The sequence below is a fragment of the Eublepharis macularius genome, chromosome 9 (assembly GCF_028583425.1).
Source record: "Eublepharis macularius isolate TG4126 chromosome 9, MPM_Emac_v1.0, whole genome shotgun sequence".
Classification (NCBI taxonomy): Eukaryota; Metazoa; Chordata; class Lepidosauria; order Squamata; family Eublepharidae; genus Eublepharis; species Eublepharis macularius.
The window spans coordinates 38,966,647-38,992,884 of NC_072798.1; the positions used below are offsets into that span (position 1 = coordinate 38,966,647).

The window sequence follows — 26,238 nt, forward strand, 5'->3', positions numbered from 1 at the left end:
AAAAGTCTGCCAAGAAAATGTCATGATGTGACGTCTCCCCATGGGTCAGTAATGACTTGGTGCTTGCACAGAAACTTTTACTTTTACCTTTTACACATGGCAGGGAAGGAAGTCACAAAAAGGTTATCCAGTCAGTTCCACCAATAAGGTGGTTTTTCCTGTGTAGCCACTCCCCAAAGTTTATAAAGTGGTGGGACTCAGAGCAAGGCATCTCCAGATGACCCTTGGAATGGTTAGACTCATGTTGGAGAAGAGGGTTCCCGAGGTATCCTGGTCATAAACCACTAAGGGCTTCAAAGATCAGAAGAACCCCTTTGAATAGAGTCCAGCTACAAACTGGGAGCCAGTGGAGATGTACTAGAATAGGTGTAATGTGCTTACATCAGTTTGCTGTGTTAACAATACGCATTTTGGACCAGTTGAAGTTTCTGGGATCTTTTCAAAGGCAGCCCCCATAATACACATAATCTAGGTTGGAAGTCATCAATACATGTGTAACTGTATGGCCAGATTATACTGCTCCATAAAAGTTTGTAGGTAGCATATCAGCCTAAAAAGATAAAAGGCTGTAACTGCTCCTTGAGCATTTTGAAGTAAGATCAGGTTAAGGAAGACACCAAACTGTATACCTTAGACTTCAGGGAGAGAGAACCACATTCTAGTACAAAAAGTACAAGATCAGTGGTGTTGAAAGTCAGGTATTTTCAGAAGTGAAGTTCTTTTTATGTTACATGTCTCCCTCAGCATAACAACAGACAGTGTGGTTCACAGAGTAAAAAGGGCCTCAGTAGCCTTTGGAACAGGTTCTTGAGAAATGCAATTAAAACAGAAGGATGAAAAAGTCAAAATCCATAGTCATGTACACATAAACCTTTACACAGGAAGGCTTTCATAAACACCCGAGTGCAGATCTCAGCAAAGTGGGTAACACTCCAAGCTTTCTTGGAGTTGGTTGTTGTGGGTTTTCCGGGCTGTATTGCCGTGGTCTTGGCATTGTAGTTCCTGACGTTTCGCCAGCAGCTGTAGCTGGCATCTTCAGAGGTGTAGCACCAAAAGACAGAGATCTCTCAGTGTCACAGTGTGGAAAAGATGTAGGTCATTTGTATCTACTCAGGAGGGGTGGGGTTGCGCTGAGTCATCCTGTAAGAGTTTCCCAGGGTGTGGAATGCTAATGGCGGGAGGCTTCACTGTATCCTGAGGAGGTTCTTTTGCATATGGATTGGTACTTGATGTGCTAATCTTCTCTGCAGGGCTATTGTCGGGGATAGAATGTTTTGTTAGCCTGGTGTTTTTCAGAACTGGAAACCATGCTCTGTTCATTCTTAAGGTTTCTTCTTTCCTGTTGAAGTTTTGCTTATGCTTGTGAATTTCAATGGCTTCCCTGTGCAGTCTGACAAAGTAGTTGGAAGTGTTGTCCAGTATTTTGGTGTCCTGGAATAAGATACTGTGCCCTGTTTGAGTTAGGCTATGTTCAGCCACTGCTGATTTTTCAGGTTGTCCAAGTCTGCAGTGTCTTTCATGTTCTTTTATTCTTGTCTGGATGCTACGCTTTGTGGTCCCGATGTAAACTTGTCCACAGCTGCAGGGTATACGGTATACTCCTGCAGAGGTGAGGGGGTCTCTACTGTCTTTTGCTGATCGTAGCATCTGTTGTATTTTTCGGGTGGGTCTGAATACTGCTTGAAGGTTATGCTTTTTCATAAGCTCCCCCCTCCACCTACAAAAAACTAAAACGAGATCCCACTTGCAAATTCACCAGGCTAACAAATGCACTGATCAAGAATTCCTCACTACATCCCAACACGCACAGAAAACTATGCAAGACTGAAGCACAGCCACCTAGACTATATGGACTCCCCAAAATACATAAGGATTCAGTCCCACTCCGACCCATTGTGAGTGCCATTGGTTCACCGACATATGAATTAGCTAGACATCTGGCAGATCTCCTGCAGGACCACATCGGGAAAACCTCATCTTACATCAAAGATTCAGCAGATTTCATCAACAAAATCAGTTCTCTGAAACTCAATCCACAAGACATACTTGTCAGTTTTGATGTTATATCCCTGTTTACCAAGGTTCCAGTAAAAGACACTATTGCACTTATTAATCAGATTTTCCCAGAGGATGTAACAGCCTTATTCCACCATTGTCTGACAACCAGTTACTTCCAATGGGACAACGAATTCTATGAACAGATGGATGGGGTGGCCATGGGGAGCCCACTCAGCCCAGTTATAGCAAACTTCTACATGGAACATTTTGAAAAAACAGCTCTAGAATCAGCACCCCACAAACCTAGTGTATGGTTCCGGTTTGTGGATGATACATTTATCATTTGGAGCCATGGGGAGGAAGAATTGATGGGGTTTTTGAATCATCTCAACAACATCCACCTGAACATACAATTCACAATGGAGAAAGAAATCGAGGGAAAACTCCCATTCCTGGATACCCTGGTCATCCGCAAAGCAAACTTTCAGTTAGGTCACAAGGTCTACAGGAAACCAACTCACACTGATCGGTACTTACACAAAAACTCCAATCACCACCCCCGACAGAAAAGAGGCATAATGAAAACATTAATGGATCGTGCAAGACGGATATGTGAGCTGCACTTTCTCAATGAGGAAATTAATCATCTAAACCATGCACTTCAGGCAAATGGCTACTCCAGAAATGAAATCCGAAGAGCAATCAAACCCAGGATGAATCAAACAACCAAGGAAAAACAGGCTCCTACAGGAAAAGTGTTTTTGCCATATATCAAAGGAATTACCGATCAGATGGGAAAGCTTATGAAAAAGCATAACCTTCAAGCAGTATTCAGACCCACCCGAAAAATACAACAGATGCTACGATCAGCAAAAGACAGTAGAGACCCCCTCACCTCTGCAGGAGTATACCGTATACCCTGCAGCTGTGGACAAGTTTACATCGGGACCACAAAGCGTAGCATCCAGACAAGAATAAAAGAACATGAAAGACACTGCAGACTTGGACAACCTGAAAAATCAGCAGTGGCTGAACATAGCCTAACTCAAACAGGGCACAGTATCTTATTCCAGGACACCAAAATACTGGACAACACTTCCAACTACTTTGTCAGACTGCACAGGGAAGCCATTGAAATTCACAAGCATAAGCAAAACTTCAACAGGAAAGAAGAAACCTTAAGAATGAACAGAGCATGGTTTCCAGTTCTGAAAAACACCAGGCTAACAAAACATTCTATCCCCGACAATAGCCCTGCAGAGAAGATTAGCACATCAAGTACTAATCCATATGCAAAAGAACCTCCTCAGGATACAGTGAAGCCTCCCTCCATTAGCATTCCACACCCTGGGAAACTCTTACAGGATGACTCAGCGCAACCCCACCCCTCCTGAATAGATACAAATGACCTACATCTTTTCCACACTGTGACACTGAGAGATCTCTGTCTTTTGGTGCTACACCTCTGAAGATGCCAGCCACAGCTGCTGGCGAAACGTCAGGAACTACAATGCCAAGACCACGGCAATACAGCCCGGAAAACCCACAACAACCATCGTTCTCCGGCCGTGAAAGCCTTTCTTGGAGTTGATCTGATACAAATATGGGTGAAACTAGTGCAGATTTTTAAAGAGTTGGGTCTGAGGAAACCCGGATTCCCCGCAGTCACACAGCAGCTATGGAGAATGGCTGTTACAAAATAACAGCCCTCGCCCTCTCAAGCCATTTTTCAAAATAGCAAGGGCGAGGACTCTGTTTCTGCAGCTTCATGAGGAGTATTCTATGGATGTGGAGCAGTACAAACAAGGAAATACCCTCCTCACCCCTGCTATTTTGACATGGGAAATGGTTTGTGAGAGAAGACAGGAACTCTTTCTTCCTCTGAGGTGGCATCCTGAGGCTGTTTCAGCTCTCATTTATTTTTAAACAGCCTTTCCCCACAGTTGCTGTGTGGCTGTGGGGAACCCAAGTTGGGCCTAGGGAACCCAGACCCAACTCTTTAAAAACCTGCATATCTAGTTTGACCCATTATGTTAAGCCACATTTCAAAGGCAAGATCATTGGCCAGTGGTACTTGATGAAATTGCTCAGGGAGAATTCAGTATTACCGCAATACAGTACCAGTTTATCAACCAAGCAGTCTACCACATACGGCATTTCAGTCACTGTAAATCTACCTCTGGCAATGAAAAGAACATTTACTCAGATTGTTTGAAGATGTCTTCATGGTCTGTCCCCGAGATCAGAATGTATGAAACAGAAATTAAACAGGAGTTTTTAAATTCTTCCCAAACGTTTCTCCTTTTAGGGGCTTCCATCTCAAGCATTACTGGTAATTACTTGTGGGGTGAAAAATTAACCACCTCTTTCTTCAAAAACTGCATCCAAAATTCAAATAGGATAGGCTGTTGTCACCAAGATCCTCAGATAGAAGTTGGGTAGTTTTCACTCTGCTTTTGAGATATAAAGGCCAACTAGTCATTACATGCTGAAGCATATGTCATCCCCTTGACTTTTATCCTTAGATAGTTAAGGCCATGCATCAATATTTTTGCAGTTATTGGCTGAACAAAAAAATTATGATTATCAACATTCAAGCATAGGAGCAAACTATCTGTAGGAATATGGTGCTCATCTAGCACACGTGCACACAAACACATATTGTCCCAGTGTTCCTGACTTGTCAGTCATGATCACAGGAATCCCTAGACATGGTACACTTGGCATTCTCACATGGCAGCATTCAATAAAGCCTGCCCTGAGCTCTACCTTTTCAACAGGTTTAGTCATAAACGTTCTGTCTCAATGGGATTTAATAGTTGGAACATCAAAATCCTTTGTTTTTGACAGTGTAATGTTCTTTTATACAATAAACTATTGTGCTATTTCATAGGCTAAAGATGAAAGATTTGACACTGGAGTAGTTTTGAATGATTATTGAGGCACATCTTCCTACACTTATGCTTTGATGCTTTAGTACAGGAGGCTTTGGGAAAAGCAGGAGAAACTGGGTATCTGAGAGCCAGGTCTTGACTTCACTTTTTAAGCAGTGCAGGCTGTGTGGTCCACACATTACACAATATGCCATGCAAATAGGAGAGAAGGGAATTGCACCAAATTAAACATGGGTGGTGCAGTGAATTTGGCAAGGACCAATCCATGTTAAGGTCTTCCCCTCTGAAGTTGCCTCCTGCTCATATTCAGAGGTTTACTGCCCCTAAATGTAGAGGTTCCCTTTATTCACCATGGCTAGTAGTAGCCACTAATAGGCCTATCAACTGGAAATTTGTGTAATCACATTTTAAAGCTATGCATGTGGCCATCACTACATTGTCTAGCAGCAAATGCCACATTTTAATCATTTGTTCAGAAAAGAAGTGCTTCTCTCCTGAATTTACTGCCCATTACCTTTGGATGTTCTCAAGTTCCAATATTTTGGGAGAGGGAGGAAAAGTTCTCTTTGTCCTCTCTTTTTACTTTGTGCATAATTTCATAAACTTCTATCATGCCCCCCCTTCAGTAGTCTCTTTTCTAAATTGAAAAGTAACAGACTCTTCAGCCTTTCCTCATAGGAAAGGTGCTCTAAACCCCTAATATCTTGGTTGCCCTCTTCAGTACTTTTCCCAGCTCTGGAATGTCCATTTTAGAGACATGGTGACCAGAATGTCACACAGTATTCCCGAGTGAGGCTGCACCATAGATCTATACAGAGACATTATAATATTGACTGTTTTATTTTCAACCATTTTCCTAATAATCCCCAGCAGAGAGTTTGCCCTTTTCACTGCAGCAGCACACGGGGTTGACATTTTCATTGAGCTCTCTGCTGTGACCCCAAAGTCTCTTTCCCTCTCGGTCTCAGCAAGTTCAGACCCCATTCACATGTACTTAAAGCCACAATTTTCTTGTTCCAAAGTGCATCAGTTCAAACTTACCTACATTGAACTTCATTTGCCATATTGTTGCCCACTCACCCAATTTGTGGAGATCCTCTTAGAGCTCTTTATAGTCAGTCTTGGTTTTTACCATCCTGAATAATTTGTCATATGCAAACTTGACCTCAACGCTGCTCACATCCAGTTGCAGATCATTTATGAACATATTAAATAGCACCGATCCCAGTACTATGTGGGACCACACTGCTTAATCCCCTCCTTTACAAGAACTGTACATTTATTTCTACCCTCTGCTTCTTTCTGTTTAGTCAATTTTTAATCAGTAAAATGACCCATACTCTTATCTGTGACTGCTAAACTTACTCAGGAATCTTTGATGAGGTACCTTGTCAAAAGCCTTTTGAAAATCCAAGTATATAATGTCTGCTTATCTACATGTTTGTTTGCCTTCTCAAAGAAGTCCAGTCCAAAAGCTTGATTAGACAGGACTTTGCAGAAGCTGTGATGATTTCCCCTCAGCACTCATCAGGCTTTGTTTCTCTGTCTGCCTAATAATTGGGTCTTTGATTACAGTTTCTCTAATTTGCCGGAGACAGACAGGCTAACTGGCCTGTAGAAGGGTGTAACTCTTTTAGGATGGCACTGTAAGATGGCAATGTTATTCTGTTAATAAAACAAGAGTAAATTTCATAAAGATCACGGTTTGGGGGATAAAGAAGTCAATGCCTACTATGGATATAACTCATAGAAAATTTAGTACTTCATGGAGAGACCAATAATGAGTTGTTGTAAGACAAACTGTTAAAAATTGTATACGTGGTTTAATTTCCTGTAGATAGGAAAATACTTTAGTGGTCCAACTTCCTCTTCAATCTCCAGAATTTTATACATATGGGTCAGACAAATAGTATGATTATTGTCATTGGTAACTAAGTTTGACTTAATTAGATAAATATAAACCTATATAACCATGTTTACTTGTTGCAGTTACAGTTTCTGGGCATAATTTAACAGCCTGATTGTGAGTTAATATACACATACATAGCTACTTCATAGGTGTTTTCCTTTATTTTACGTTCTGAATCTTTCCGGTGTGTACCCTCTGCTTCCAGTGCTCTGCGATCTAAATTTCATAGGATGATTGGGGATATAGAAGGGGAATCTGGTGGATGCAGCAAAGGGTTGGACTGGATAACCTTTTTGTGACTTCCATTTTTATGACCCTATAACTATTATAGCAGGAGTCAGCACAAATCAAGAGAAGCGGAGTTGTGTGAGACTATGTAAAACATACTCTGTCCCGAGAACAACAGCCTAGACAGAAGGCAGTATAACAAGGTCACATTGCACCAGCTGAGCTGTGTATAGACTGCCAAACACTTTGCTTTCATTCTGCCCATCTCGTGTTCAGTCACATGAATTCAAATTCACCTAAAATAAGCAACAAAAAGCAGAAAGTGCTAGAAGGCACGCAGGAGGAAGTGTATGAAGATCATTTTCTATTTGGGAACAAGAGGTGATCATTCTCAGCAATGCGTCTCAGGTGGGCCATTACCTTAAACATGACATTTTCCTTACATAAATCCAATGCCTCACTGGCTTATCTGAAGATCAATGATAACGTTCTTTTGTAAAGAAACTTTAGGCCATTTCACATGTGATCCTGGCATATAGGCCCAGAGGCAAAGTTCAGGTTCATGCATACACACATCAGCTTAGGGCTTTAAGGCGTAGGTAGGTGAACCCTGATGAATAGATCCAGACACCTTTTTTCTCAACAGATAGTTCTTATGAGCACAGTTGACCCATGTGCACAGGAACCACTTTAGATGAAAAACTGCAATGCCCCACCGTTTGTATAACCTGTAGGCGAGGATTGCATGCATAATGGACCAATTTTGTGACCAAAAGGCAATATATGAATGAGTGATGAACAAATTAATAAATTTTCTAGACCAAAGAAACCAAATCATCCACCCCTCTCTCCCAATCCCCCAGTCCTTTCCCCTTTTGGCAGCCTTCCAATCTGTTGTGACAGGAGAGCTGCTCCCTCCCCCACCTTCTTGTCCTGTGATCAGCTGCCCCTCAGGCTCCCACTGGCCTAACTGGCTATTGCTGGTGATTGGTTGCAGCAGACTGCCTGGCCCTGCCCTGCCTTCCCTGTGCCTGCTATCCACTGGAGTTCACCACTGCCATCCTGGGGAGAAGATGTCAGCCCTCTCTGTGTGGTCGCTGCCATCTTCTGTTTCTGGTTGCACCCCAGCTTCCCTGAGCTGTGTCAGGATCAGGAATGCACTGGTGGGCAGCACCATCTCAGCTGCTGTGGGTATCCTTATCTTTGGGCTGTCCTCTGGCATACTCAGCAGGACTGGACCCCCAACACTGCAGGGGAGAGTCCAGTGCAGTCATGGCCCTCCTTGGCCTCCTCTCCTTCAGGCCCAGATACCATGATACCAATGTCAAAATTGTTTCTGCTGTGAGGTATTCTATAACATCTACCTCTTTTATGTGCATAGTAGAATCTATGTCCCAGTATGCCAGTTCTAAAATCCACAGTTATCCTAGTCCCTGGCTAGTCACTGTGGTGTAGTGGTTGTAGTACTGGACGAGAATGTGGGAGACTTGGATTCGAATCCCTATTAATAATAACTGCGCTTATATACCGCTCTTCTAGACTGATTAGTGTTTCACCCAGAGCAGTGAACAAGTTAGTGTTATTATCCCCACAGTGCAGCTGGGGAGCTGGGGCTGAGAGGAGTGGCTTACCCAAGACTACCTACTGAGCTCATGGCATGATTAATAAAATGGGAAAGGAAGAAACATGTACAGCACCTTGCAGTTCCTTGGTGGAAGGGTGGGTTAAAACTGTACTAGATAGGTAGATCAGAACCTCAATGGAAGAAGAATGATTGGGCAGCTGCCAGCAGAGGAAGAATTCTGAACCCTCCCATGTGTTTTCAAACCCAGCTGCATAGTGGAGGGAACAAATCCCATGAATAGGAGGAGGATGTCAAGCTCTTTCTTTGCCAACTGCTTGCCTGCTTCGGTCTCCCTCCATATCAGTTTTCCCATCCAAGTTTCTTTCAAGTCATGGAGCCCAGGTGGGAGAAGAGCAGCTGGAACAGGAAGAATGGGCAGAGAGGTGAGGCAGAGTTCAATCAGCACACAACTTCCACTCACTGCTTCTCCACTGGAAATTACCCCACATACATGCACACACATCATTTTGCTGTTCTGGTGACTTGCCTCATTTGGTTATTGCAAGGATATAAATGTCTATCACATTTTATGCTGCCCTTCCTCCAAGGAGCTTAAGGTGGCATATATGGTATAGTATTCCATTTTATTCTCACTGCAACCCTGTGGAGTAGGCTATGCTGAAAGGAACTGGCCCAAGCTCGCCAAAAGAGCTTCATAGCTGAGTTGTAACAACCTGTTACATCAACTCTTAGCATACGTGAAGTATTTTGAATACTATAAAGTTCGCTATAAATGCCAGGCATCATCATCATTGTTATTTCTTCCCAAAAGAAAAGGGGCAATCTGAGTGAACAGCTGTGTTATGTCTTTATTTACTAAATGTACTAAGGGTGTTTTCAAGAATGAATTGACTGCGATGGTAAAGAATTATGGGTAATGGGCCATGTTGTCAGTTTCTGTGAGGCCATCTTGTCTGCTTCTCAGTCGCTGATGTTACTGCCTCTCACACCAGATAAAGTGAGCCACTTCCTCCCTGCTTTTGGCAGCCTCATCAGGGAAGGGCAGCAGATTAAGGTGCAGGGACTGATATGTTCATAGTCCTTTCAGATCATATCAGAATCATGCTAGCAGGAAATGCTACGTTTGAGAAGCTTTCCTCTCACTTTGCAATGATAAGCTTGAAAATTTCATATGCAGAGAGACTACCGCTAATAGATTGGTGTGATTTAAGTTCATCTGATCCATTTGAACAAATCATTAGAGGCTAGACATATAATCATTAGTAAAATACATATTGCCGTGACCTGCATAAACCAGGCAAGCCTAATCTTATCATACCTTGGAAGCTAAGCATGGTTTACCTTAGTTAGTAATTGGATGGGAGACCTCCAAGGAAGATTAGGGTTGCTGTGCAGAGGCAGGCAAATGCAAACCATTCTCTTGCCTTGAAATCCCCAGCAGGGGTCACCATAAGACAGCTATGACTTGATGGCCCTTTCCACCACCGAAATACAGCTCAGCAATACTGCCAGTAGGTAGATATCTCTGTTTAATACTACTATGGAGTGCAGTATTTCTGTATGCAAGTTTTTTTTTAACATCTTCTACATTCTGTAAAAAAAAGTCTGAAGGAAATGTATACTGCAACACATACAGGGAAAACGTTAACTTTCCATTCTCATTAATTATGTGTGGTGATTCCTTTTTCAAAACTCAGATTTTTTTTTTTTGCTTAAAATATTTATATTCTGCCTTATGATTATCTCTGGACTCAGGGGAACTAACAATGTAATAGAAAGTTGCAAGGGCACAAAACATCATGGCAGTCCATTAGCAAAGTAAAAGCAGAACACAGATTAAAAACACAGCCAAATCAGCCTTTGTAACTGATAGTGTAACTTTATGCAAAAGACATACTGCAGGATATGCCCTGTGCATCAGAGGGAATACGGAATGTAGCAGTCCTGATGCCACCTACAAGGAGTTCTTTGTTAACATTCTTAAGAGTAATATGGAATCTCCAAGGGTATATTAAAGGCTGGTGACACGGTGGCTTATAAAAACATATTTGTTTGGCCTGACCACTCTAAAAAAAAGAAAAAGAATATTCATGTGTGTCAGCTGCAAAGCAATTCAAAGATCATGTTGATAAGCTTCTTCTGTAAAATGCATCACTATGTCAGCTCCTTCCCTTTTGTGTATTTTGCAGAAACTGGAGAGCTGGACCATTCTGATACATATTTAGTTCCCCAGCCACTAGACTTAGAGCCAAGCTACAAGTGATGCCTGACGCAGGTTGGAGACTTGTCAACTTACCTCAAGTTTTGATGGGAAATGTAGGCGTCCTGGTTTTACAGCTTGGCTCTCCATTACAGCTGCAAGACCAGGATGCCTACATTTCCCATCAAAACTTGAGGGAAGCTGACAAGTGTCCAACCTGTGTCAGGCGTCACTTGTAGCTTGGCTCTTACTACTGGCTTTTCATCTGCCGTGGGAGAGAAGCAAACTAGATATTATACTAGCAGAACCTGCGTGTTAGGTTGTGGGCTGTTTCTGAATTCTGATAAAGCATATGGATGCGAGTGTGAATTATATCACAGCAATGGAGTGAAAGGAAAGTGTGTCAAGATCTTCCTTCGCCTACAGTTTCCCCCTAAAACCACTTCTAGCCTCCCCAGAGGGAGTTACTTCTCGTTTCAGAGCCCCACTAGAAGAAAAACAGCTGAAGTGAGAAGAGCAAGAGTCCAACACCACCTATAAGACTAACAAAATTTGTGGCTGGAATGAAGCAATTTCAGAGGGAGAGGAAATGCATGGGCAGCAGGAGAGTCAGCCTGCGGTTCTAGCAATCTGTTTTGTGCTTTAAATCACCCCACTCCTGCTTTATCCAAACTCATTGGTGATGCCATTCTGAATCAATACATGGGTCCACTGTCACCATGTTTAATTTGCTCCTGAAGGCCACAGTGGAGAATGTGGGTAGATAGCAAGAAAGAGTCAGAGTGTCCATGCAAGTCATTAGCCCAGATGCAGGTAAGAAAAAAGATGAACAGGTCCTTGAAGGACATCTGCAGAGATAGCCTACACAGCAGCCTAAAGTCAGAGGCATTAAACAGGAAAAATAGGACTTTCCCTTCAGTGCAAAGTCAATTTCTGTACCCTCTCTGTCTAGAGTGTGGGTTTTGCCTACTATAATGTAGTAGTTTGTTTGTTTTTTCTTACTCTCCCCTTCAGATGACAGCCAACACGGTAATTCCCATCTGGTAATTCCCTAATGTGGGTAATTCCTACATTAGCCTTGTGTTAAAACTGCCTTGGTCACTTGATAGACGGTCTTCTTCAGGAGATAAATGGGGCAGTGTGATGCTTTTTGATTCTCATGGACTTTTAGGCTGCATTAGATACCATCCTCTGTGATACTGGTCAGTGATTTGCAGTGCTTCCACCTCTGTCTAGCTAGAAAGTGATGTTGGAAAACTACTATTCTGTATGGAAATTATCCTAAGGTATGTCTCCCATATATATGAAACCTCTAGATGATATCATGAGAGGATTCAGAGTGGGGTATCATCAGTAGGATACCTAACTCTAAATCTCCTTTTCTTCCAATCAAGGTGTGGTGGTGGATTCTCTGAACCAACATCTGAAGCTGGTAATGAGCTGGGCAAGGGTGAACAAACACAAACTTAACCTAAGTACAATGTAGTTTTTAAAAAATTATTAAGAGATTCTTCCTCCCAACACAGATCAATTTGGCTAAGTTGATAATGGCAGCCAAACAGTTGATGATTACGGCCTTACAGTTGACCTACAAGCAGGGCTTTCTTTCAGCAGGAACGTGGTGGAACGGAGTTCAGGAACCTCTTGAAAATGGTCACATGGCCGGTGGCCCTGCCCCCTGATCTCCAGACAGAGGGGAGTTTAGATTGCCCTCCTAAACTCCACTCTGTCTGGAGATCAGGGGGCAGGGCCACCGGCCATGTGACCATTTTCTCCTAGGGCAACCCACTGAGTTCCACCGCCTCTTTTCCCAGAAAAAAAGCCCTGCCTACAAGGAACTAAGCTCGCTACTCTGGGAGGGGCCATGTTTCCCCTGAAATAGTATATTTGCAGTTTATGAGTGCTCCTGGAATCTGCATTATACTCGAATGATCAGTTGTCATCTGAGGCCAGTGCTCTTTATTCCAACTTCAGCTGGTTGACTAGATGTACTTTCTTTGGGGCAGACATGTTCAGTCCTCTCTTAAACGTGTACTGGTGGTAACTTACCAACTAGACCACTTGGGGCTGCTCTTGAGCACCATTTGGAAACTGCAACTGGTTCAGATTATGACAGCCCAGTTTCTGACAGGGCTTAGCCCCTGGGATCATATTATCTTATGTTAAGCAAACTGCATTTATTGACAGTTTCTGAAAACTATTGAAAATGCTAGTTATTGCCTTTAAAGCCCTGAAGAGTCTCGGACCAGGTAATTCCATGTCCTGCAATGTTACACATACCATGTTTTATACTTTTTCCTTCGTGTGTTGTAATCCTAGTGCTATTGTGTTGTCGGTTAGATGTCATCCTGTTGGTTTCATTGACATGGTATGTAATCTGCCTTGAGTTTCAGTGAGAAAGGAAGACTGTAAAAAATTTTTAAAATTAAGTTAATAAATCTCAAGAAGCACATTGTGTTTGCCACTATACTTGATAATGTACAGATTTTCTGCTTCGTGTGCCTCGGCCATTAGAAGCTAGGGGAGTAGCTATAAGGAGCAGGGCTTTTTCTGGAGTGGCACCTGTACTTTGGAACTCCCTCCCTAGAGATATCCATAAAGCTCCTTTGCTGCTGACATTTAGGTTCACAATGACAGTGTATTTTTGGGAAAGCTTTCAGATTATGGTTTTATTTATTTACTTCATTTATACCCATCTTTTCCCCCAATGGAGACCCAAAGTGGCTTACATTGTTCTCCCCTCCTCTGTGTTATCCTCATGACACCCCTGTGAGCAATGTTCCCTCTAAGCTTTGCAGTGTTGTGAGCTAAAAATCTACTTTGTGAGCTGAAACAACAACTTTAATTAGTTTTGAGTGCACCTCCTTAAAAAAAAAATTACAATCAAACAATTTAACAATAAAAGCCATTAGGTAAAAGGGCCACAAAAATCAGAGTATACTTCTGTATAAAAATAGATATGTCCATGCTGATTACAAAGGGGAAGTTGTATTAGTCTGTTGCTACAAAATAAAGCAGACACACAATGGCACCTTAAAGACTAGCACATTTATTTCAAGATGAGCTTTTGTGAGTCAGTGCTTACTTCTTCAGCCTCCTTCTGCACCAAGGCCAAGTTAAATGACGCCTTCACCATGGTGGCGGCTGAGGCGCTACCTCCTCTCCTCAGCTCTCTGGAGCTGAGGGGATCCTAGCGATTTCAGGCTGCATGGGTCAGGCCAGACCCGATCGCTCAGCTCTGCTCTGTTCCCCAGCTAGAGAGCCAGCAGTGGCTGGAGGCGCTCTCTGGCACCACCCTGGGAGCCAAACCAGCCACAGCCAGGAAGGGAGGAGAGAAGTGGGATGAGGCTCCATCCCTGCTCCATCCCTATAGGGCCCACCTGCAGATGCTGCCTGACTGGGAGGGCGGGGCCGCCTGAGGGTTAGTATCTGTGAGCTACATCTGAGAAGCTGTGAGCAGAGGAGTCAGAATCTGTGAGCGATTGCTCACGTGCTCACATTAGTGGGAACACTGCCTGTGAGGTAGGTTAGGCTGAGAGTGTATAATAACATTAATAATAACATTCAGTTTATATACCACCCTTCAGGACAACAACGCTCACTCAGAGTGGTTTACAAAGTGTGTTGTTGTCCTCACAACATCACCCTGTGAGGTGGGTGGGGCTGAGAGTGCTCTGGAAGAGCTGTGACTGACCCACGGTCACCCAGCTGGCTTCAAGTGGAGAAGTGGGGAATCAAACCTGGTTCTTCAGACTGGCCCAAAATCACCCAGCAAGCTTCCATGGCAGAGCTGAGATTTGAACCCAGGCTTCCTAGGTGCTTAATCTGATTCTTAATATATTTACCATTTGCCATGCTGGTTTTTAATATTTGTTTCAATGTTTATGTTGCTTCATATTCGTTGTTTTATAGTGCTTTAAAATGGGGTGGGGTGGATTTGCCAACTATATTTTGAGTCCAGTGGAGACCTCAAGAAACTGAATACACACACAAATAACAAAGCCAAAATTACATTGTGACTGAACAAGGGATTATAGCACTTGTTGTCTCTAAACAATAGACTTGCCGAAAAGAACTTAACATGACACCCTTGGGATCAGTTTGCCATGACCTATTTCCTTCACGATTAACGTATAATATAAATTTATATCCCACCCTTAGTTAGAAAGCTCAGAACAGCCTACGTGAGGCTCCCGGTGTTTTCCTATGCAGACACTGATCAGGTCTATTGGTTACAATAAAGCTTTAACACGCTAATGCTAGTTGCACATAGGATTGTGACCATGTTACACTGGCACTAATTGTGACATGGCAGCTGCTGGCATTACAGGATCATAGGGTTGGCTTGCCCAAGTGTTTGGCATCATGAGTGGAAAAATAATTACAGTAAAAGCTCAGCTACACCCCTCTGATCCGGGGTGGGAAGAGGGGGGTGTATGCATAGATAATCTTTCCCATGACTTCCAAGAAGTTATAAACACCATTCTGTCACCCATCCCCCAGTGCAATCTGTCACAGGAGACAACATGGAAGCCATTGCAAAGTTTGATTTCAGCGCGTCAGGAGAGGATGAGCTGAGTTTCCGTGCCGGGGATGTCCTGAAGGTAAGTGCGACCCAAGATCCCACCAAAGTATTTTCTGTTTAACACCGTAAGTTTTCAACATCAGTGTGAAACATTATCATAAATTCGAAATATCTCCCACAACCACACACAGTTGAGCATACCCAGCTGATATCTGAAAGAGATAAGGGGCACACAGATGCTGGAGATTAAAGAGACAGGAAATATGAGGCCCAGTGCTAGGAAGAAACTGCCTCCCCACTCTAACCCCTTCGCTAAAAGAAAGCATCAGCAGCCATCCCTCTAAACGCCAGAGCAGGTTTATTGCTTTGGAAACCTAGTTCCAGCAAAACAACGATCAAGCGGAGGTTGGCTTTAATAGCATTGCCATTTCAGTGTTGTTGTCCCAGAAGAAGAAAATGAGTTGCAATCATTTGGGCAAAAAAAAAAAAAGAAGACTTAAAATCAGCCAGTGGTGAGGCTAAACTGCCCAAATCCCCAGAACTTTGTCAGTGTGGCTTGAGGGTGTCCGAGTTCACTCAAAAATATTACTATGCACTCTCCATTTCTTTAGGCAGTGACAGTTTCCAAAGGCAGTGCTACAGACTGTAGGTAGCCGCATTGCTCCTACAGAAAAAACCCAAAACAAAAGCTGTGCAGTTTTATTAGGACCAACCAAAATATCGCATAAATGTGTCCAAGCTTTCTTAAGATTTGCATAAATAAAAACCAGTTCTTCTATTCTTTCACACCTTCTAGGTGCAGAAATACACCTTAGATTTAAGATCTGTATGTGGCAATAGCATACTATCCTTGTCTTTAAAGCATTCTAAGACAGAAAACATTTCATAAGAGTTTTTATTCAGTATTTCCCACAATTTCCAATTGTTCTGTTGGAATTTTTTTTAAAAAACCTCGAGAAACATGGGGGGGATGCTATTTTTTCCACCCTGCAGGCCACCTCATCTCTAATTTTCACATCTCTTTTTACTCAGATAGGAAGGCTGTATTGTACAGAGGGGGTCTCAGATGCTTCGCTAATGAGTTAGGGACCATAGACGTCACCACTATGTTGCCTTACATATTATCTGTTGCTTTAAATATGTACTCCCAGGACTTTTTATCAGCTGGAACGCAGTGGAACGGAGTTCCGGAACCTCTTGGAAATGGTCACATGGCTGGTGGCTCCGCCCCCTGATCTCCAGACAGAGGGAAGTGTGGAGGGCAATCTAAACTCCCCTCTGTCTGGAGATCAGGGGCCGGGGCCACCAGCCATGTGACCATTTTCTCTGAGGGCAACCCACTGAGTTCCACCACCTCTTTTCCCAGAAAAAAGCCCTGCCTATATACTACCTCTATATACTATATACTATACTATATACTGCCTATATACTACTTCATGTTGTCTTATGTCAGTCCTAGAATTGATTATGTTCTGTTTCAGCAATTCTTCAACTCTGTTTTGGATCCTTGCTATTGCTAATGCTATGTCTTTGTAAACTTATTTATCCTATGGTATTGTTTATGGAAATGTCCTTGATACTGAAGGCACTACTCTCACACTATGTAATCCGCCTTGATTCTCAGTGAGAAAGGTGGACTATAACTAACTAACTAAATAAATTCTCAAAACTCTTCATCAGGCTGTATGTCCTTTTTTAAAAAGTGTGTGTGTGCGTAAGAACAAGATGTTTCAGGCCCTGATAGAAAGCCCTCTGGTCTGCATCATTACATTGTGCATCTCGAGGGCAGGGCTACTGGGTTTACAATACAATCCTAAGAAATCCTAAGAAGCCCAGTGAATTCAATCGGCATAGGAGTGTTTAACTCTGCTTGGGACTGCACTGTTTCCTTTGAATGAGAGAGCATGGGAGAGTCAAAGGAACTTTATTTGCAAATATACATGCAAAACTAAGTGGAAGCAAAGGCTCTCCTACAAGGCAGGTCCCTGGCAAGTAACATGGGCTGCCACTCCCCCCTTCCCCAGCGCTACAACTTTCCCTTCCTTCAGTTAACTCCAGCTAAAAATCCGCACCTCTCTCGCTCTATCTCTGCCTCTTGTAAAATTACTAACTGCTGTTTTCCTCTCTTATGTGTACTCATCTAACTACTCTCTTCAACTGGGTGTATGTGTTATCACCACCTGCTTCAATTTCTGATGGGCATCTAATTCAAAAACAAAAAGAGATCCCAGCAATCAGGAGACCGTTTCCTAACCACTAGCCCCTATTGATGAAACATCAACTGACTGCCCTGGACCATTAATGAAAAATCTGCCTGACAAAGGAATGCTGGCAGCCATAAGTAATATTCAGAACTAGGGTCGCACCATGAGGAATGATGACAGGGCAGAGCCAAAACACAATGGCCGCAGTCTAAAATAAACAGTCTAAAATAAACATGAGTATCTCTGAAATCAGAGGGCTCAAATGCATGTCTGTGTGTTCATCCTGAGTCTAATGCGCTTTGGCAATCCTTGAGCAGTGGGATAGGGCATGGGACTCATTTAGGCTTACCATCTCTGGGTTGGGAAATTCCTGGAGATTTGGGGTGAAGAGGGGCAAGCATTGCCGCCTGCTCTGAGCCTGATCCCAGCTGGCTGAAGGGGGGTTGGCATTGCCACCTTCTCCCCGTTGATTGAAGGGAGGAACAGGCATTGCCTCCTGCTCTGCGCCTGATCCTGACAGGTGAAGGTGGGTGGCAGGCTTTACTACCTGCTCTGCTCCTGATCCCAGGTGGGTGAAGGGGGTGCAGACATTGCCACTTGCTCTGTTCCTGATTCCAGCAGGTTGAAAGGGGGGCAGGCATTGCTGCATGCTTGGCTCCTGACTCTGGGAGGGTGAAGACAGGGTGTGCATTGCTGCCTGCTCAGTGGCTTATTCTGGTAGGTTGAAGAGGGTGGGCATTGCCACTTGCTCTGCTCCTGATTCCAGCAGGCTGAAAGGGGGGCAGGCATTGCCACTTGCTCTGCTCCTGATTCCAGCAGGTTGAAGGGGGGGCAGGCATTGCCACTTGCTTTGCTCCTGATTCCAGCAGGTGGAGGGGGGGCAGGCATTGCCACTTGCTCTGCTCCTGATTCCGGCAGGTTGAGGGGGACAGGCATTGCTGCATGTTTGGCTGCTGACTCTAGGAGGGCGAAGACAGGGTAGGCATTGCTGCCTGCTCAGTGGCTTATTCTGGTAGGTTGAAGAGGGTGGGCATTGCCACCTGCTCTGCTCCTTATCCCAGCTGCATGAAGGGAAGAAGGGCCTTGCCTCCTGCTTTGTGCCTGACCCCAGCCAGGTGAAGGTGTGAGGTGGGCATTGCCACTTTCTCCACTCCTGATCCCAAATGGGTGATGGTGGGGGTGGGCATTGCCACCTGCTCCACCACTAATACCAGCTGGGTTAAGGCGGCGGGGGGGCATTGTCACCTGCTCCATTCCTGATCCCAGTCGGGTGAAGGAGGGCAGGCATTGCCACCTGCACCGCTCCTAATACCTGCTTGGTTAAGGCAGTGGGTGGTAAAAGACACCTGCTCTGATTCTGATCCCAGCTGGGTGAAGGGGGGGTGGGCATTGCCAAGTACTCTGCTCCTAATACCAGCTGTGTTAAGGTGGGAGGGGAAATTCCACCTGCTCTGCTCCTAATACCCACTTGGTTAAGGTGGGGAGAGGGCATTGCCACCTGCTCCACTCCTAATACCACCTGGGTTAAGGCAGAGGGTGGGCATTGCCACCTTCTCCGCTCCTAATACCAGACGGGTGAAGGCGGGAGGCAGGCATTGCTACCTGCTCCTACCCTGCTTCCAGCCTGGGCTTCCCACCATGACATGTTTTCTGAAGGGACACGGTGCCTTGCCTAGGCATCCCTCCATGGCTGGTGGTGCATCAGGGTATAAAGTGAGTTATCTGAAATACGCTTAATTATATAGTAAGATTGTTTATTATGTTATTTATAGTCTGCCTTTCTCACTGAGACTTAAGGTGGATTACATAGAATAAGTCAATACAATCAATGGCTGGGGCATTCAATAAACAATACAGTAGGGTAAGGGATAGCGGAAATCTTAAAACAAGCAGAAATCCCATACAGCCTCTGTGAGCTCTAGTAGGAATAGGCCTACAATTCTTCCTATTCATGCATGTTTAGACAGCCATTCGTCCGCTGAGTCGTTTTCACTTCCATACTTCTGCTGCTCCAATGCAAGGTCAGCACAGTACTGTAACATATGACTGACATAAGTCCTTCATAGTACATGAATGTTCTTGTGTGCCTGCACATGAGAACACATGCACGTTATCAGGATACAAATCAGAATTTGTTCAGCAATTGGATCATTTGTATTTCTTTGCTGCAGACCATAAAAACAAAGCACCCCCTTAACAGCCTTGCAAAGAATGCCTTAAGCTCTTCCTTCAAAGCAGAATTCCTCCATCAATGATACATCAGAAATGCACAGTCCAGATCCCTTCAGCATCTAAATAATCCTTTGGGAACTTGGACAAAACTAACAAGCGCATTGTCTAATACCTTCCTGCCTTTCCCATGTCTCTGCTTCTTCTGAATCTACTTTTAGCTCCCCCCTTGGCTGCTGTTTTACCAGAATTACTCACACCAGCAATACCACCATCCCAAACTAGTCTGCAACTGTCTTTCCAAATTACTCCAAATCGAACTTATTTTCCTCCTGGCATTCTTTTCCTTTTGATTTCATTGCCTTCCTTTTAAGGCTCATTCATTTGCCACAGGGCTGAAATTATAAGGCAAACTATATTATAGAACATAATACTTGTTAAATTGTGTCCATTATATACTGCTGATGTGTGCAAAACAGTGATGTGAGATTATCCCTTCAGGACTGTGGAAGATTGCCTGTGTCTATATGTGACTGTATTTCTATGAGAAGTGGGGGTCATAGGCTGTATACAGTGCAGCTTCTGGACTTTGAGGTGTCCTGGACCAAGAAGCCCTCAGTGAGCCCACCTCCTTAAGTGGGCCCACCATCTCACCACTGCCTATTCATTTGCTCTTTTCCTTCGAGCCTTTCAGTATCAGTACAGCCACCCAAAGGGAAAGGGTGAGGTAACTAGAAGTAGCTGTGGTTTCTCCTTTGCTCCTTTCACTGTTTACTCCTCAACAAGGGCAGGAGAACAGGCAGGTAGCAGCAGCATAGAGGAGTAGCAGCTGAGCTAGGGGGCTTTAAGAATTGGCCATGTCTCCCAGCTGAGGTGTGAGCCTCAGCTGTTGCCCAGTGTTTCCACTTGCCCTGCTTGTGAATCAGAGAGATACGAGACCATTAAAAAGTCTCTTAACACAACACTGATTTTTTTTCCCTCTTGGTATGTAGATCTTGAGCTCTCAGGAAGATTGGTACAAGGCAGAGCTGAAGAGTTATGAAGGTTATGTCCCAAAGAATTTTATAGATTTTCACATCCCCAGGTAAGTCCAATTGGTACTTTTTGTTTCAGATTTTGAGGGTGTATATTTAAAAATATATATAGCAAAAAGCACGGAAGTGTAGAAAACAGGATACACAATGACAGAATTTAATATAGTCCTGCCTGCTGTTTCACACTTGCCCTGCAGTGTAGGTATACGTCCTCCCTAACCTTCCTGTCCTATCCTGTGACTCACTTCCCCGGTGTTATGCACAGCAACGTTCCGGATCTAAGAAGTGTAAAAACCTCATTCATTAACACAGACCTGATATAACTGCAGCAGAGTAGCAAATAGAGACTAATGAGGAGATTATGCTGTCAGAATGTGTTATAAAAGATGTTAATCTATCCATTCCCTTTAGAATTGACTTGGGTCCATAAGAAACCCAAACCCATGCTTGAGGCAGCAACATTTTAAGGGCATCATTGAAGCAGCATGCGATCTCTTGAGGTGTGTCCCAGAAGTTTAGGCCATGTTGCAGAGGATTCAAGGGAGATACCCCCCCTCAAGCCCATGGTGTGGCTGCCTGTAAATCTGTGCTGCTAGTAGATGCTTCTGCAGACTGCAGCCTTGCAGAACCTTCTTTTCTGAGACTGTTGTGTTATGCCAGAGAGCATGCCTGATGGTTTAACAACATCAGGCAAGGTATGTGCTAATACAGGTTTCTAAGTAATTGTTTGCTTCTTATTAACCTGGTGCAGGTGTCAGAGGAACTGTGCTTCTAGGTTCCTGGGGGATTGCTATGTGTGTGCATGTGGCACCACTGGCCCCTGCTGGATAGAGCCACAAGGACTGACTTGTGCAGACAGTTCCATCTGCTGGCAGCTAAGGAGTGAGAACACAGGCCAGTGAATTTTTAGAGATAAAATGGACTGATTTTTTCCTTAGAAATTTATTTGGCTCGTTACATTAGGATGTTATACACATTACTTCTGTGAGTCTGCATCTCTTAATGGGACTTCCACATAGAATTAAATATTTCTTCTAACATCTGAAATATATGTATACATATAGGTATTGCATTTAACAGTGGGAATTGCATGTTTCTGGGTGTCTCTCTGAGCTGCAGAAACACTGTAAATGTAATGAATGACTGGTTATGGGCAAGCAGTTCATACTGAGCACTGGAAATAGGTTCACAAGGGCACTTTTCCCTACCCATTGTTTCATTAACAGACTATTAGGATGTGCTTTTAGGGTGTGCATTTCCTGTCATTGCACTGTTTTCCTTTAGCCTGGCTTACTCTGTAATCTTGATCAATCTGTGGTTTTTCAATTTACAGGGGGGTGGCCCTTGTTCTTGCCATCTTTTTCGTACAAAGCCGAAGGCACCTAATACCAACTCTGCCCTGTCCCTACATCTGCTAATACTGCATGTTTCTACAAGGAGAAGCAGACAAATGGCTGGAAAGATTTTTTTTTCTTACCCTGCCCCCCCTTTTTTATTTTTACATCCAACCTAATAAAGAGTTCTGAAGAACTCAAATACTTGCATACTATTTTGGTACCATTTGGGTTGTCTTAAAAATGGGCTTTATGTGAATTTTGGTTTTGAATTTTTCTATAATCTACTGTTTCTCTCCACTCTCTAACACTTCTTTTTGTCACCACCTTAATTAATCTTCGCATGATTTGTTTCACTTGACAGCTGGTTCCACGAAGGAGTGTCCCGCCATCAGGCTGAGAATAAACTCAAGGAGAAGGGAGTTGGCTCTTTCATTGTCCGAGCCAGCCAGAACTCCCCAGGAGACTTCTCTATCTCTGTCAGGTAGCCATAGCTTTTACTCTTCCTGTCTTTTAAAAAAGATTGATGTCCTCTCTGCAAGTGTAATAAAACTAATTATTGCTTTACAATTCAGCAATCTAGAAACAGAAATATAGCAGTCTTAAAACAAGTTAGTTTCAGGTGGGTAGCTGTGTTGGTCTCCAGTAGATGAGCAAAGACTGAGTCCAGTAGCACCTTGAAGTTCAGCAAGAGTTTCCAGGGTATAAGCTTTCAAGAGTCAAGCTCCCTTCATCAGATATGAGTAGGAATGGAGATCTCTGAGTCTTTTTATCCCAGTCAGAACGCGGGAGGGGTGTTGCAAAGAAGTAAGATAGGATGCAGAGGTACAATGTGAAATGGAATTAGCTTGATTAGAGCAGAGGAGGAAATGCAGAAAATTAGCATCTATAGTGTGAGAATAGATGCAGAGGAGTTAGCCGTGTTAGTCTGTGGTAGCAAAATCAAAAAGAGTCCAGTAGCACCTTTAAGACTAACCAATTTTATTGTAGCATAAGCTTTCGAGAACTTGATTCTCGAAAGCTTATGCTACAATAAAATTGGTTAGTCTTAAAGGTGCTACTGGACTCTTTTTGATAGTGTGAGAAGAATCCTATGTACCTGTTCAGCCCTGAGAGGAATCCATTGTTCTGAATTTGTGAATGAACTTGGTTCCAACAATCCTGTGTTGTAATCTTCCCTTGAAGTTTCTCTCTTTGAGGACAGTGCTGGACAATGATACTGCTCTCTCACAGGCATTGAAGCAAACCTTTACTTGTTCACAGGCAACCCCCTAACCTTAAACAACTTCTCACTCACAATAATGCACTTGCTAACATAGACACAGACTCTAGGATCAGAACCTGCAACAAACCAAGAGGCCAACTTTGTCCATCTATTCAACCTAACAGCACAATCCCTGGACTAACAACAGCCTACCATCTCAGGTTCATTCACTTACTCATTTTCCATTATATGCCATCAAGTGCCAGCAATATCTTTCTATTTTCTGCATTAGGCAAACAAGTCAGTACCTGTGCAAAAGAATAAATGGTCATTAACAGAGTTTTTTTTCTGGGAAAAGAGGTGGCAGAACTCTCAAGAGGGAAGTGAGAAAGAAACACACAGAATTCTTTTAAATAATATTATTTTCACACACTATTGCCAAGTGCCAAGAGGTGCCGGAACTCCGTTCCATTGCATTCCTGCTGAAAAAAAAGCCCTGGACATTAATCTGACATTAAAAATCATAACACTCAAAACCCAGCAGGAGAACATTTTAATCTTCTGTCTGGTGCTGATGCCCCTGACTTCATCACCCCTCCCCCCTTGCTACTGTCTGCAGCCTGGAAGGGGGTAGGGAAGCCCCTGAACACCCTCTGGAGGAGCCTGACAGGAACCACATCACTTCTGGACTGAGCCTGTGCAACCAACACTCAGTGAGGGTTACAGCCACATGGTGCTCCCAGACAATATCAGTGGGGAACATCAGTTCAGGAGCCACCAAATGCCAAGCAGCTCCCAGAGCAGCTCACTGCTCTCGCACCCACAGTGGGTAAAGCACAGAAGCCACAGGCAAGGGTGAGGTCAACAGGGACCCAGAGGCAAAGGGCAAATTCAGAGATGGAGCCAATGCTAACACCATTACAGGCATATCTTCAGGCCAATGAAGGCTCAAGGAGGGCCTGGAAAAGAAGGTCCCAGAGGCAGAAGGCACTGTTGACACAGATGCTGGAACACATCCTGGGAGCAGGGTGTTGGGCAGTGGGGCAGCCAATCTTTCGTCCCGCAACTTGACTACAGTGGTCCAGGCAATGGTCACCTCTAGGTTAGACTGCTGTAATGCACTCTACACAGGGCTTCCCCTGAACCTGATCCGGCTGTTACAGCTGGTGCAGAATGCGGCAGCACGTGTCATCACAGGTTTGCCAGTGCGTGAGCATATAATGCCAGCACTGCGTCAGCTGCACTGGTTACCGGTGGAGTACTGAATCAGGTTCAAGGTTTTGGTATTAACCTATAAAGCCCTATGCGGACTGAGACCGGCGTATCTGCGGGACCGCCTCTCCCCATATGAACCCCAGAGGACTCTTCGCTCTAGTGAGAAACATCTGCTAAAGGTCCCTGGTCCCAGGGAGGCCCGCCTGGCATCAACCAGGGGCAGGGCCTTTTCGCTCCTGGCCCCAGCCTGGTGGAACGCTCTGTCTAATGAGACCAAGAACCGTCAGGATTTGTTATCTTTCTGCCGGGCCTGCAAGATGGAGCTGTTCCGCCAGGCATATGGCCGGTGTTAGGCGGAGCCCCCCTGGCCGGCTGATGGTGGAATAGGCCCTCCCCACTACCAATACCCCCATTTGGTAATTTTCTTTACTGCTGTGATGCTCTGGAGATGATTAAGGCTGAGTCGGTTGGATTTTTGTGCTGCTATGTTCATGTTTACATGTATTTTAAATTGTATAATTCTGGATGTTTTTATGGTTGTTAACTTATATTAATGGTTTTATGTATTTTAATTTGTATGTGTTTGTAATCCACCCTGAGCCTGCTGGTGTGGGGAGGGCAGAATATAAACCGAACATAAATAAATAAATAAAATTAGGGAGGAAGGGATAAAAAGAAGGGCTCCCACGCCAGGGAAGAGCAGCAGGGTGTGTATCCTGAATGGATCGTGTCCTGAGGAAAGGAAGGAGATGCCCAGGATGACACAACCCAGTGCCCAGTATTCCCACATCTGAGGCCACGGGGAGCCCTCCTGTGATGGGCACAAAGGCAGAGGGACAGTCACTCACCCTACCTCCTGGGGCAGCACCTCACATCTTCCAGGATATTTCATTGCTGACCTAAAAGTTGAAGGACGGTCCTCCCATCTTTCTCAAAATTGCTTTGCTCTGAAGTTTTGGGAAAGATTGCAGGCTCGCAGCAAAGCCTGGTTAGCTGCTACGTGGGTGGAAAAGTGGTCCCAACAGTCCAGTAGCACCTTAAAGACTAACCAACTTTATTGTAGCATAAGCTTTTGAGAATCACAGTTCTCTTTGCCAGATGCATGACAAAACAAACAGCAGCCATTTCTCCCCCTGTAACCATTTCCTCTCCCTAGTGCAGAGGGCTTGTTTTTTAATCAGCTATTTAATAGTGTTATATCAATATACCACTATACTGAAGCATGTGTCAGGTTCTCTGAATTCCCAGCTTTGATTTAAAAAAAAAAGCCTCTTCCTCTTTCCTTGGGGGGGGGGGGTATGAGGAAAAACATATCTCCACAACAAAAGGGACTAGAGACTTAATTTTTAAAAAATGAAAATTGGGAACTCAGAAAACCTGATGCATATTTTAGTATAAAGGTGTATCGATAGAATGCTATTAAATCATTGATAAAAGAAAACTACCAGGAACACCTGCTTTCTGGAAGCCCCATCACTGCTGCACTAATTCTATGCTTTAACAATGAAGAATGCATCCTTTATCATTTACTTATTATATAAAATTGCAATATTTGATGTATTTATGGCATTTAAAAGTTATACATGCCTTTGTTTTTTGCAAGCAAAATTGCAAATGTACTCAGTTTTTGAGAATTGCAAGCTCATGCACCCTATGCTACTTTAGCACATGTATCTTAATTAAAAGTTTTAAAAATAGGAGTTAAATAGTAAACACAATTTTTGTGGTAAATAACATAA

General features: G+C 43.8%; 1 protein-coding gene across 2 annotated transcripts in view; it reads left to right on the top strand.

Moving 5' to 3' along the window:
* GRAP2 (GRB2 related adaptor protein 2) overlaps positions 1–26,238 on the top strand; it is a 118,630-nt gene that overhangs the window by 73,172 nt on the left and 19,220 nt on the right. For both annotated transcript variants that reach the window (XM_054989434.1, XM_054989436.1), the window contains 3 exons: positions 15,318–15,418; positions 20,705–20,796; positions 22,445–22,564. In XM_054989434.1, the coding sequence (XP_054845409.1) occupies positions 15,341–15,418; positions 20,705–20,796; positions 22,445–22,564 (290 nt within the window). In that variant the 5' untranslated portion in view covers positions 15,318–15,340. The remainder of the gene's footprint in view (positions 1–15,317; positions 15,419–20,704; positions 20,797–22,444; positions 22,565–26,238) is intronic.